The 14,554-nt window shown below is 36.8% G+C and overlaps 1 protein-coding gene across 1 annotated transcript; it reads left to right on the top strand.

The window, feature by feature from the left end:
- Positions 1-2,596: 2,596 nt before the first annotated feature.
- LOC120300341 (meprin A subunit alpha-like) lies at positions 2,597-13,764 on the top strand. The gene is made up of 13 exons (XM_039326210.1): positions 2,597-2,656; positions 2,745-2,769; positions 2,914-2,967; positions 3,785-3,825; positions 3,905-3,980; positions 4,456-4,573; positions 5,833-6,008; positions 7,057-7,278; positions 8,053-8,186; positions 8,776-8,998; positions 9,355-9,822; positions 11,733-11,900; positions 13,578-13,764. The coding sequence occupies exons 1-13, from the start codon at positions 2,597-2,599 to the stop codon at positions 13,604-13,606; spliced, it is 1,794 nt and encodes a 597-aa protein (XP_039182144.1). The 3' UTR covers positions 13,607-13,764.
- Positions 13,765-14,554: the final 790 nt, after the last annotated feature.

The following is a 14,554-nucleotide window of genomic DNA, read 5'->3' as shown; positions in this document are numbered from 1 at the left end:
TCTATACAGGAAGATTTCTCCTGTGCTACCAGGAAAGCTGTTGTGGTTTGGCATAGTAACACAATCAAGCTAGGACTGTTGCAATGGTTTTTTTTTTTTTTAAATTGTCAGCTTTAAGATGTGTGGACTTCAGTTCCCAGAATCCTGACTGGGAATTCTGGGAATTGAAGTTCACACATCCTAAGGTTGGCAAGTTTGAGGAATGCTGCTCTGTTGATAAAAGAACCATATCACATGGCTGACTCATATTCAATTTTAATTAATTACTGTCCCAATAATTTTTACATATACTTGCCAAGCCAGATAAGTTCCATTCTATATCCATATCATTTTATAATCATTTGAATTCTATTTTCTGGTTGTATACAGTACATTTGCTTTAATCACTGTTCAATTTATTATGATTGTCTAACCTGTCAAGATTGTTTTGAATCTTATTTCTGTCTTCTGGGATACAGGAAATAGTATCCCATCTGTTTTGTGTCATCAGCAAAACTGATAAACTTTCTCATCTATCATTAATAAAAATGTTGAAAAATACAAGATTCTCAAGCATCCAGGTCATGGTTGTCCCAAAGATGTTTTTAAAAGGCAACTGGACTTTCTAGTCCCCCCCCCCCCTGAAAGCGATTCTGTTCTCATTAAGAAATTTATTTTATTTTATTTTATATTTTATTCAAAAGATTTTTAAAAGAAAGATAAAGTTACCCCTCAATTATTTTTGTTGGGTATTATTGTAGATTTTGATGTTAAAGAAACTAATTTGATGTTGAACTTAATAACAGCAGCAAGGTTATTGGTAGGGCAATATTGGAAGAAAGAGTCCTTGCCTACTATAGAAGAATGGACATTTAAGGTGTCAAATTTAGCAGAAATGGCAAAAATTTCTGCCTATTTGAAGGATCATACACAAGAAAGATATATTTCGGTTTGGAGAAGATGGATAGATTATATTCAGAATAAATATGGGATTAAAAAAGTTTCATTTAGCTTATGAGTAAATTTTAGATTAGTATTGATAGTATAATAACTCATTTAGATTTGGTATTACTATGGTTTAATTAATATTGACTTGTTTATATTATTATTTTTGTTTTAATTTGCTTATATTTATCTTAAATGGGAGTTAAAGTATTTTATGGATTTGGTTACTTACATAGTTGGGTAATGTTAATTAGAATTTGATTATTAATTTGTAATCCTGTACTCAGCTCTGGGAAGTGGGGGGAGGGTTGGGGTGGGTGGGTTTTGGGATATTGTATGCTGTATAAAACTTTTCAATAAAAAAAAGAAAAAATGTCTTTAGAGTACTGAACTGAAGCAGCTTCTTGGATGAGAAGTGAAACATTTTCAAGGAAAAAAAAAACAAGAAAGTCCAGTTACCTTTTGAAAAGCACATTTGGGAGTATAAGACGAAGATTAAATTCAAAATTCCCCTCCAATTTGGTGAGGAACCATTGATAAGCCTAGCTTTCAGGATAGTTTAATGATCATTCCATCCAGCTCATATTTAGCTTATTTTCTAATCAAGAATGTAGAATTGTAGAATAACAGAGCTGGAAGGCACCCTGGAGGTCATCTAGTCCAACCCCTCGACCAAGCAGGAGAACCTCTCCCATGTCAGACCAATGGCTGTCCAGTCTCATTTACCATTTTTCCACCCTTAGTACTTGCTAGCAACTCAAGGTGCCCAACACCCCAAACCCTTCCTCCTACCCTTCCCCCCAACAACAACCCTGCAAGGTTGGCTGGCCAGACAAAGAGAGGCAGAGAGAGGCTGGCCCAGATCCCCCCAGTCCTCCCCAGCCCAAGGCAGAACTCAAACTCACAACCTCCCCCTCACCACAAAACCCCACCCAGGCGCATCGTAAGTCCGAAGCGGCAGTTGTAAGATATAAAAAGACGGCAAAGCCAACTCCCTCCTATAACTGATTATGTCCCCTAACTTGGTAATGAAAGGTCTGCAAGAAAAAGCACCAAGTTCAGAGAACACCAGGTCCCCGCAGTTCAACCCTGAGCTACAAACATCTCTTCTGTCAGTTTCAGTATTCCCAAGTAGAGGTATTTATAGAGAAAGTGAATCTTTGTATAAATGTGTTTTGAAGTATTTATTTCCTACAAATGTACAACTCTGGGAGGGGGATGGCCTTATCGAAAACTTTCAGGTTATCTTTAAGATATGTATGTACATGTAGGCATCCTTCCTCTGTGTTCCTAAAGCCCTAAATCTTAAAGGATTTGTCTGGTTCACTATTCTTTCAGAGGAATGCCCTTCCGGAGTTTCAGGCTGGCTGTTACAGTAATTATCTGACTGACAGGTTTAGGGCTCTTTGTTACACTGTTCTGTCTTTTACATTGTTTCTCTCAGCTATGGACAAATTACATTTTGTTGATTCAAGAAGTTGACAGGGAATATATAAATAAAATAATTGTTTAAGTTGATTTCCTTCTCAAGAGTATAATTAGGAAATAATAAGATGAATTAAATGTTAACCTATAGTTGCTTAATTCTTAATTTTCTCTGACACTGCATAAAAAGACCGGAAATTTATAGGCTATTTATGCCATGCCCTCAGTCATTCACAGCCACTCCAAAATGTCTTCACCTCAGCTCCTGTGCCTGGCAGCACTGCTGACTGTCTCTTCCACTTTTACGGTATGGTACTTCCCTAGATGCTTCCTGACTTGGTATAATACTATTTTATTTTCCTTGATTTTCTAAAAATGTCCAATTGCCATTGCAGATCAGGAGGACAGCAGAACGTGAAGGTAAATCAAAACAAACTCAAAAGGAAATAAATGATATAAAATAAAAGAATATCTTTTTCTAAGGTGGGAAGCAGACAGTCTGAAATAATGATCTGTAAAGAAGTACATATTTGATACTAATACACGTATTTATTCATTTAAAAGGGTACTCCTTAGATGAAGGAAAACCTAGGCAAGGCATCCCTGAAATCAATGCAGGTAAGCAAATCCTTTCAAGAGAAATATTGTACGTATATGTATTATATAAATAATTTAAAAAAACCCAAACACATTCTTGGGATCCACTGATATTAATAGAAAAGAGTAGGCCTGTAGAACATCAAAACAGAACAAATCAAGATAGTATGTTAGTTTCATCCATTGGTGGTGAGATCTGGAAGGACTGTCTGGTATGATGTGAAGTTTTGAGTACTGCAATACTGAATCCAAATGAGTTCTGTCACTGCCAAAAACCCACAAAAAATTAGAAGCAGCATAAGAGAATGAGGAAATAGGAAATGTTTAGTCTGGAGAAGAAAAGTTTGAAGGAGCTATTACTGCATTCTTCATGTTTATGAAGCCATGTCGCATAGATGAAGAGCTGATTTGTTCTCTGAGGACAATTTTGGAAAAACAAAAAAACTTGGCTTGCATCCTTAATTTCTTCTCTCTCTTCTCCACTGATCATATCTCCCTTATTATCACAATTATTTTCCTTCATACCCATTACATTACAGTATGCTCTGAAAGACTGTTTACAATAAAGGACCTTACATCAGTGTGTGACTAATGACATCCAATATATGTCGATTCACTCTGTTGTGTCCAATAAAAAAAATGTTCAAGCTAAATATCTATAGGAATTGCAGCAAAAATCCAGACTGATTCCTAGACATGGACATGTTAAATAATAAACAGGAAAAAATTCTATCAAATGCTGGGTGTTTATCTATGTGTCTTAGATTTAGAGAACAAAAACCTGTAATAATTTCTTAAATAATGCTTTGTCCTTAACTGTTGTTCATTTCACATTTAGCAACAGGAAAGAAGTTCTTTGAAAGCGACATTATCATGCTGGTATGTAAGGTTGATCTACTTTTTATAAAGAGATTAGAAAATAAACTTTTAACAAAATATAGTTTAATTTTCTTAACAGCTTGACAGAAATGCACTGAGGAATGACTCCTATAGATGGAAACTTCCAATTCCATATAAAATGGGCGCCAGTATAGGTAACAAGACATTTTCTGCTCTAGAACACTAGATTAATTATCAGTCTGATGGATACAATGGATTAAGCAGTAAACTCCAATAGAGGGCAAATTTAGTGGATCATCTGCCCTCTTCCCCCTTCAACTCCCTAAAAATGTTCCTTCAGAATTCCCTTCCTTAACTGAGTCCTCACTTCCTCTTGGGCTTCAGTTTCAATGTTTCCAGCCAGCTCTTCCAGATGTTAGGCTTTTTAGTAGATAAAAACAAAATCTGCTTGAGTTTGACCCATTCGCTATTTCCATGTAACCTTCTTGGCAGCAATATGGAAGTGGTTTGCTTTCTTTCAGGATGTTTCTAGTCTAGCCCTGAAGAGAGGAAGGAGCACTGAGTGAGAAAGAGGTTTCTAGTAATGATACACAGTTATCTAATATTTCTAAATAGCATTGACCTCATTTGTCTGGATAGGAATATAAAATAGGCATTCTTTTCTTTCAGACCTGAATACCAAGGGCATCATATTACAAGCATTTGAGATGTTTCGACTCAAATCTTGCATTGACTTTAAACCCTATGAAGGAGAGAAGTCCTACCTCCAATTTGAAAAGCTGGATGGGTAAATTTATTCAAACAAACAAGCTAATGTCATGACAGAAAGCTGTTGCATTTAAATAATTATTGCCCATAGTTAAAGTACACAAAATGATACTGTATTCCTTCCCTTGTTCTTTATTGAAACCTAGTATAAAACACAAGCTAGGCCTATTCCTTTTGACATTCTTTGACTACCATATTTCAAGGCTGGATCAGGTTGTGTGTCCCTGATTTCACTGAAATGGTTTATTACCAGCAAGAAGAGGAAGCCCTTGCATGCCCTTCTTGTCATCTGGATAGTCTCCACCTATTATTTGCATCATCTGGCATGTTTCCCTTGAGGTGCCATTTAGTTTGCAATGTAGCCTATTGAGATATCAATGCATTCAAGGAAACCTATTTCCTGCTTGTTGCCAGAAGGAATAGTAGATTTGCTCTTTATCTTCCCCAGGTTGCATATTTGCAGTTCCAGCTGAGATCACAGATAGCTTACTGCACACAGAATCTCAAGTTTGGGGCTGCACGCTGTTTTATTAGGAAAGCATGTAGGTAAATCCTAATTATCATGAAGGAAATTTCTAGAATTCCTGACATGCTAGCATTCTACAAGGTTCCCTCCCTATGTTGCTTAGCATAAATAATTCATCGCACCCCTCGTCCACAAATAAATATGATACCTCCATCTGCAAATAAGCTACACTGTTTTTTTTATAAACAACACTGAGCTTTTCTGCAAGATCTTGATTTAGGGACATGCAATAAATAGTCCTTTCCCATCCTCCCATTGGATCGCATAGATTATTAATAAACATGAATGTATATGTTAGTAAACCTGTATATCTTAATACCTAAATGAGAAGGGAACCAAGTTAGAGACTCCTGTTGACAAATTCTGTTCAGATGACATCATCCTTGCTTGCCATCTATGTGAGGCTAATGTCTAAGCAAAGTAGCCTTTGAATATAGACACTTTTCTGCAAAACTCATGAATGTTCGATATAAGTCCTGTTTATTAAGGCTTGAATAGCTCCATGATTTTCTGCCTATTAAGAACTATAAGAATAGGTATCATCAAGGGTTTGCATTTGGTTGATATAAAACAGCATCAATATATTTTTTTTAATGGATAACTTAGAAAAGTAAGATGGCATCCTATGTGGCGGATGGGGGACCTCTCACTCTGCTATCATTTGACTCTTGTAGGCTAAATATCTTTGTGTTTATATCAGTTGTTGTATTAAATCAACTGTTTTGATGAATGAACATACCCTGGTAAAACAGATGCTGGTCTTATGTGGGAAATCTTCAGACTGGCCAGGTCATTTCTATTGGATCACGCTGTGAATATAAAGATATTGTGGAGCATGAGGTCCTGCATGCCCTTGGATTTTTTCATGAACAGTCACGCACTGATCGAGACGACTATGTTAAGATTTGGTGGAATGAAATCATTGATGGTAAGTGCAAGGGACAGAAAAGATACTAGGAAGATTTGGCACCTTTCAAATCTTTCATGCCCACTTTGGATTCTTACTACTACAGATGATTTCAGCTAGAAATCATCTCGTTCAATTTGATTTTAGAAAGTATTACTTACCTTATAATTATTAAAAAAGGATATTAATCCTATCATAAGGCAGTAATGCCACATGTCTCAGGCAAGGAAAAAAACAGACTGACCTGTGTATTTTGGGCCTCTTACTTGCTTCAAGGGAGGATGAACAATTCTGTGTTTTTCTTATCTAAAAGACAATTCCTAAATCTGAAAGATAGATCTATCAATATCTGTTCCAATTAGTAGAGAGAACAGAAAGCCACAGGGCCACAAGGCTAAAGAGGCACAAAAGGTAGATTCAATACAATGCAACAACATTGTGCATTAAGTATAGACCAATCTACAAATCTGTATGTGATGTTATTTATCACTTAATTATTCAAGAATAAATGTATTGTAGGTTGAGGACTATTCCCAAACTTTAAATCTCATTTTCTAAGAGGGTATATAAAACCATGCACAGCATAATAGTCTACTATTCTTTGGATCAAATGTCTTATTGGTAAACTCAACATATCTAACTGCTTTAGCTTTCAGTTATTAAACAAAAAGCCAACCCATTACTGAATTCTGTCTGCTCTTTGGAACTTAAAATGCAACAACAACAAATTAATTCACCTAAAATTGCAAAGCAATTTCCAATGGATTCTTATACTGTAAATATTAAATAAAATATAAGGGATGTGATGAAACCAACTGATAAATAATGTATTAGGGATGAAGTTGTACAAGTTAGATCTGTTATAAATGATTGCCTCCTTAATTATTTAATAAAAATATTAAACTATTAATTGTCAAACTTGCCTGATAGCTTTGGTATTTTCTTTCCCAGGTCAGGCAAATAACTTTATAACATCTGTTATAAATGATTGCCTCCTTAATTATTTAATAAAAATATTAAACTATTAATTGTCAAACTTGCCTGATAGCTTTGGTATTTTCTTTCCCAGGTCAGGCAAATAACTTTGGCAAATATAATGACAGTTTCATTTCTGATTTAAACACTCCATATGATTATGAATCTGTCATGCATTATGGACCTTATTCATTCAGTAAGAACAGTTCTGTCCCTACGATTACAACAAAAATTCCAGAATTCAACAACATCATTGGGCAAAGCCAGGATATGAGCAAGACAGATGTAGAAAGGCTTAACCGCATGTACCATTGTGGTAAGTTTACTCTATTTTACTCAACTTTTTTATGCTATAGTAATGGTAAAATCTTACATCTTAAATATTCATTAACAACAAAGAACAGTTAACAACTAAGTCTATTACTTTATATTAGATTAGGAATAGATCTACGAAAACTACAGGATTGAAAGCACAAAGGTGTTTTGGGGTTTATCAGAATGCAGACCCATTGCACCCATTGCAATTTTTTAAGCCTTGTATGTCTTTTCCCAAGATCATACAATATCATACAACATGTCTTTTCCCAAGGAATCTTTCAGACGCTTCTAAGCATAAATTATCCTAATCAATCAATCATCTTTGAAAAGGACCGCAGGAAGTTAAATTACCCAAGGAACTAATATACCCACTGTTTCATTGAACAACCAGCAATCTTACATAATTGGGGAATACCCAACCTGTGGCCTAAGATTGCCTGTGACCCTGAAGCAGGAAGGATCAAATGACTATTAGTCCCAACTTAGTGCCTCCAGCAACCTCTGATCATTTATGGCCTCCCAGCTACTTCACTACATCCTACAAAACTATTGGTTCAGACACTTATAGCACATAATGCTACACTAATACTCGCTCATATGGAGCTGAGAATGGTTCTAAAATAAGCTAACCTAACAAGATAATTTTCATGATGTTTTAGTTCTCTGAAGGAGCTCAACACTAATTTGGGAATAAATTTGTAAGGCAGAACAGAGGCCTCTCTTATTTGCATTTAGATTACTTTAACCTGAATTGTGGGGGTATTTCCTGCAGCTTCCAGTCTTACCCTCCTTGACCAATGTTCATTTGAGTCCATCAATATCTGTGGTATGGTGCAAAACAGAAGAGACGACAAGGACTGGGAACATACCTTGACTACAAGTCTGGATAACAACTGCTTAGGTAACATATTAGCATGCAATTTAAATGGATGAGAGTGGCTGGAAATAATTTGATAATGAAATCCAATAGGGAGGATATAGCATATGAAAAAAGAGAAAATTAAAAATGTTAATTGTATCCAAAGTGTTAATATGTGACAAAGTAACCAGTAATGGAAATCTACTTATGATGAAATATATGTTTTTTCTTATTATGTTCCTCTTGCAAATATATGGACATCAAACAAAAATGTATGTTGTGGGCAGAAGGAGTAATCTTGAGGATCAGGAGGAAGAGCCACAACCAAGACAATGGTCAAACAAAAGAAATCTGATCTGTGGCACAAATGCAATTTGAGAAAGTGTCTCAGAATTGACCCTTCTCAGTTTTCAGAAAGAGGGAAGGAAAGGGAAGCATATTCAGATCTGCAAAACTGATGCCAGCCCTTTGAGGTAGACAGGGATAGAAAGCCAAAGTTATGAATGCTAATATTACTTTTATTATAAGATTACAGTAACAGAATTTCACGAGTGCCTCAGTTTAAACCCAGTGAAATCCTGCACAGTTGTCCCAAAATGAATCATGTCCACAGGACAATAAATCATCTTCATCTACTTTACAGAGAAAGGGTACGTTATGAGCTTCGATACCGCAAAAGGCCTTTCAGGTGAAGCAGCCATTTTGGAGTCCCGTATTCTTTATCCAAGAAGAAATGAGAAGTGCCTACAATTTTTTTACAAATTTGATGGCAGTGCAAAAGATGAGTTGATTATATGGCTTAAAACTGATGATGGTACTGGAAATGTTAGGAAGTCAATAAAATTGAAAAGCATCCATGGTAAGTTCTCAAGTAACCTTTGAAGATTTACTTCAAAGATTCAACTTTTATCTTTACTACTAAGCAAAATTTGGAACACACCTTGACAAAACTGTTGCTTCTCTGGGGTCAAGTAAAGGGCCTCAAATATTATTTATGGTATCCGTGTAATGCAATCCTATGGTGGAGGGCTTTCCAGCTTTTTTAAAGGCACAATTGCTTCATTAGCTCTTTTATGTTATAGTAATTTTGTCCTCATATCTTCCTCACTTTATTTCTGCTAAATATCACTTTGAGATCATCACAGGGAAAGTAGCATGAAATGGGTTGAATATGTAAATGAATCAAATATTAAATTTTCCCCTCTCCCCTTTCAGGTGATGGAGAGAAGCAGTGGAACTTTGCAAACATTCCTTTCAACAGCCAGACCAAATTCCGCTATGTTTTCCATGGCCTTAAAGGAGACCCACAAAATTCCAAGGGAGGAATTCACATTGATGATATCACTCTGACTGAAATGCAATGTCCTACCAGCGTTTGGCAGATAAGAAACTTCACTTCCATTTTAAAAAGTTGCTCAAAAGGAGATTATCTGCCAAGCCCCATCTTTTATAACTCTGAGGGCTATTGCTTTGTGCTCAGTCTCTATCCCTGTACTCCAGCAAACTCAAATGGAGATTACCTAGGAATCATGTTTTCTTTATGTAGTAGCAAGAATGATGGAGCATTAGAGTGGCCAGCTGGGAACAGGCAAGTGACATTCACTATAGTGGATCAAGATCCTGACATCACCCAAAGGATGTCAGCAAGCCGAAGCTTTGTTACAGATCCTAACCAGCATTACAGTAAGTCTAAGGGGTGTTTGGGTTGTGCAGAATTGACTGTTTTCTCTCTTATTTAGTCATAACTGGATAGATTAAAATCAAATTGAATAGATTAAAAATCAGAATTATTGAAGATATTGTAGCATCAGTAGGACAGAACTTTCAGTTTTGGAACACTAGGTTAGCAGCAAGAAGCAGCTCTAATTTTGTGCAGAATACAACTCAACTATTGTATTCTATACCTCTTTCTCCATTCCTAATTTACTGAGTGAAATCCAATCTAAGGAAATGCTACAAATTCTTGGATTGGTAGTAAATTTGAGACAATCCCTAGAACAGTGGTTCTCAACCTTTTTAATGTCGCGACCCCCAACCGGTTGTAAGTCGAGGACTACTCAACCGGTCGTAAGTCGAGGACTACTCAACTGGTGCAGCACCGTTTGCAGACTGGGGCTTTTGGCAGGCTCAGCAGGGCAGAGACAGCCTGGACAATTCCTATTGCCTTTTGAAATCCAATAGAATTAGACTCTATTCAAGAGAGTCTATTCTATTGGCTTTCAAAAGCCAATAGAATAAAAGGGAGTAGCACAGCTAAGGAAAAGGGGGAAAAAAATGGCGGACTGCGTTGTTTGGTGACCCCCGTGAAATGGTCATTCAACCCCAAATGGGGTCCCGACCCACAGGTTGAGAACCACTGCCCTAGAACCTATGACATATTTAAGTGACAATAAGGTGTAAAAAAAATCAGGCATAAAAGTATTTTTAGTTGGCACCTGAAAATAAAACAAAATGTTTGGCACCTGGAAATTTATCTACTGATAGTATTACAGGTTACTTTATTAATTCCCCCATCTCCCCCTTTTGGAAAAGCAGGTGCTTTCAGACCATGGCAATAATTGTGTATACGTCATTTGACTTAAAGTTTATCAGTAGCCTTTTAAACGTCTCTGAAAATAAATTAGCATCTTGACATATCTGTATTCCCTGGCAAAATATAATGCAGACACAATCATAAACAAGATGCTCTGTCTGAGCTACATTGTATAACATATAAAGCTTGTTTGTATATTTATTTGTTTGTTTGTTTGTTTGTTTGATTTCTATAGCCATCTCAGCAAATGAATTTGGGTGGTTTGCAATTCAAATACACATATTACAATTAAAATCTTTAAAACATTTTAAAACAATAAAAACAATAAAAAACATTTAAACATTAAAAAACATTAAAACATCTAATTTGAGTATATACAAAGCAAGGCATCTGGTCTCTTAAAAATAAAGCCAAGAGGCGGAGCCTTTGTGGCATGTAGTGTTCCAAGCTCAAATTAGTGTATATATGTAGTGTAAATACTCAAATTAGATGTCTGTATAGGGAGCATAGCCAGGTCTATTAAAGCGTTAAAGAAGGCTCAGGATTGGGGCCATTCTAATCTCTGAAGGGAGGATGTTTCACAGAGCAGGGGCTGCTGCAGAAAAAGCTCTTTTTCTAGCCCCTATCGACTGATAATCTTTGGCTGACAGGATCTGCAGCATGCACATTCTATTTGATCTAATTGGACAGGTAGAAACTCTTGTAAAAAGGTAATTCCTCAGCTACCCTGTTCCCAAGCCATGTAGAATTTTATAGCTAATCACCAGCAGAACCTATAACAAAGGTTATGGTAACTAGACCAAGATCACTTTTTTCAAAAATTACCCTGGAGAAAGAGAAAGCTTATTAACAGACGTTATAAAACAATGTAGGGAGGACAACACTCCTCTCCCACCACCACTGAAGCAAAATTATTTAAACATGTCTATTAAAAAATGTTGGATGGAATGTTGTGCCTGGTTATTTGAATCTTATATAACCTATTAAAACTATTGGAGGTTGTATATTTAAACTATTGATCCATTTCAGTTTATTTATGTTTGTTTATTTTGCTTGACAGATGGCAAACCTCTTTGGGATAAGGCTGACATTACTGGAATCTTTGATCCTTTGTATAACACCTACGTAGGTCCAAAGTTGGGTTGGCGTTACATCTTGCCATATAGTGAATTGTATCAGAGGAATTTTCTTAAAAATGGCAATCTCATCATTCTGGCAAATTTTGAAGGTAGATTCAAAATGTTATTCATTTTATTTTATTGAAGTCTTTGAAAAATATAGCTGTATACAGGGAGATTTAAAATATTCAAAGCAGAGTTGCTTCGTCTGAGTTTGAATTGTCATTGGTTTGCCTACTTCTCCTATCTTAGTTTTAGAAGTAGTTTGTATTGAGATGTTCTTTGAAAAGGCTGCACATCTTTTCAATATGTGTAGTTTTAAGGTGGGAAGATTCCAAGATAATTGATTCATTTTAAAGACCTTAGCCCGCTTAGGGAATATAGCGAAGTCCAATAAGTACCACATTTTCTTGTTAAAGAAAAAGCCGATATTTGGACTACATGTGGTAGCAGAGCTGTAGCAGCAACACTAAAGCCAGGCACATATCAGGACAGAACAGTTGAGAGAATAAGAGTCCAACACCACGGAATGTCTGTATTGGACTCAGAAGGAGACAGGAAGCCCAGATAGAAATTAAAGAATGAACCGTGGGATCAGAGTGATAAGGGGAAAAAAATGATAGAAAAAAAATGGACAAAGTATATGGAGGTGGTTTGGCAAGTATTTTAAGCAGAAAAAGTAGATAAGAGTACTGAGAGCTTTGGGGTTTGATGTGATCAGACTGTTGTATAAATGTCATGGTTCCGACAGATGAAACTCTCCAAAGAACTTTGAGGCATTGTTTACCTTAAAGAGTCTTTATTTTGAGTAGCATAACATCGGGACTCCATAATCAAAGCCAAAAACTGAATTCCCTCCCCTGATCATATAGTATCAAAGCACAATTCCCTCCTCCAATTAACAGTCATAAATCACATTCCCCAATTAGTTTAAAGCGTGGGCTTTCCCACCAGCTGTCCAGCCCACCAATTCTTATCATCTCTTATTTAAACAACCTAGATTCTCACCCTAGGTTCAGTATTATTATGTCTAGCTGAACATCCCCCACTCCCCAGCATCATCTAACTCTAAAAGCGAAAAGAAGAAAATGGCTACATCTCCATCTGTTGTCAAAGCAAAAACATCCGATGTTAGCTGTGTTGACAATAACTCTGATAGGTATCAGATGAGAAGGAGCAACTTGAAGCAAAAGGCAGAATGGAGAGAGGATGAATTACATACATTTTTGATGCAATTAATGTGAGGAGTGAAGGGAATCCCACAAGGGACAAAGAACATTGTTTTTCGTAAAGGCAAGCTCAAACAGTGCTCAGCACAATGTGTGGAATCCTCAATGCAAGATCAAGGATCAAAGGAAATGCTAGGGTGAGGGGACAAGATATTTAGTCAGGATAGCTTGCCAGTCTGACTATTAAATCAACAGCAACAGGCAGCGTGGATGATATGAACTATATTGGTAGGCTGGCCAGGTGATGACCATACATATTTAAATGTATTTATTTTATTTGGATGCATGCAGAAAAAAAATCTGAGAACTATTTGGGCTTCATTGTAATATAAAATATAGATTAAGGAAATGATGTAGCTCTCTGGGTGTATGTCTGCATCTGGATCAGTTGCATGACTGAATTTCTATTTTTACATGGAAGCTCCACTTACCGGGCAGGAAACCTTTATCAGTTTTATTTCTCAAGTTCAAAGATTGTGTAATTTATCTTTCTGCTTCTTGCTGACAATTATAATTAAAAGCTTTGTTTCTCCTTTTTTCTTCTGGTCATATCTGCAGTTATTCATGAGCCAGCCAGTGTTTTATAAATCCTTGAAATTCTTGACAAACAAATGTACGTCTCCTCTGCTTCATCTGCTACCAGGAACAATTTCTGACAGTTGGCCTGTGGATTCACCTTTACTGGCCCTGTTCCCTTGAAAATAGAGGTGGAAAATATAATGATAATAAAATACACTGTTTCGTGCGTTGGTTTGAATGTCTTTTGTCAAAAGGAGATAAGGATGTATCTTAGTCTACAATTCTTTGTTTATAACTGTGACATAGTCCATATGTTGTATTTGCCAAAAATAGAATGTCTTTTTAAGTTATAAAAAATGTAAACGTTTCACTTGTCCAGTCATGTCTGACTCTAGGGGGTGGTGCTCATCTCCATTTATTAGCCAGTGTTGTCTGAAGATATTTCTGTGATCATGTGGCCAGCATGACTATATGCCAGTGATGGCGAACCTTTTAGAGACCGAGTGTCCAAACTGCAACCCAAAACCCACTTTTGCATCGTTGGGTGCTGGGTGGGTGTGGCCCATTGGGTGGGTGTGGCCCATTGGGTGGGTGTGGCTGCAGTGGTAACAGCAGACTGAGTGGGACTAAAAATTCAATCAATTAATTCCAACTTTATGAGATCTTTTTTTTCTGCAAGAAGTTGAAATTGACTGATTGATTGAACCTTTTTTTTCTTTTGCACACGGCGATGGAGGCCTAAAGAAAAAAGGTTTTATAAACCCAGCTGAAGGCCTAGGACTGGGTCAATGGCGCGCGTGCTCATAGAGAGGGCTTTGGGTGCCGCCTCTGGCACCCGTGCCATAGGTTCGCCACCACTGTTATATGCTGTGGAGGGATTCAAATATGTGAACAACCGGTTGTCTGTGTGGATGCTGCTTCTTGAAGTCTGTTCTGGGCCTGGGCAACAAAAAATTAGCTACCGGTTCTGCCGAACTGGTGCGAACTGGCTGAATCTCACCATTGACTATATGCCG

This window comes from Crotalus tigris, unplaced genomic scaffold, assembly GCF_016545835.1.
Source record: "Crotalus tigris isolate CLP2741 ecotype Arizona unplaced genomic scaffold, ASM1654583v1 scf7180000024340.7048381, whole genome shotgun sequence".
NCBI lineage: Eukaryota > Metazoa > Chordata > Lepidosauria > Squamata > Viperidae > Crotalus > Crotalus tigris.
The sequence above is the reverse complement of the archived record's forward strand: the minus strand, read 5'-3'. Positions and strand labels throughout refer to the sequence as shown.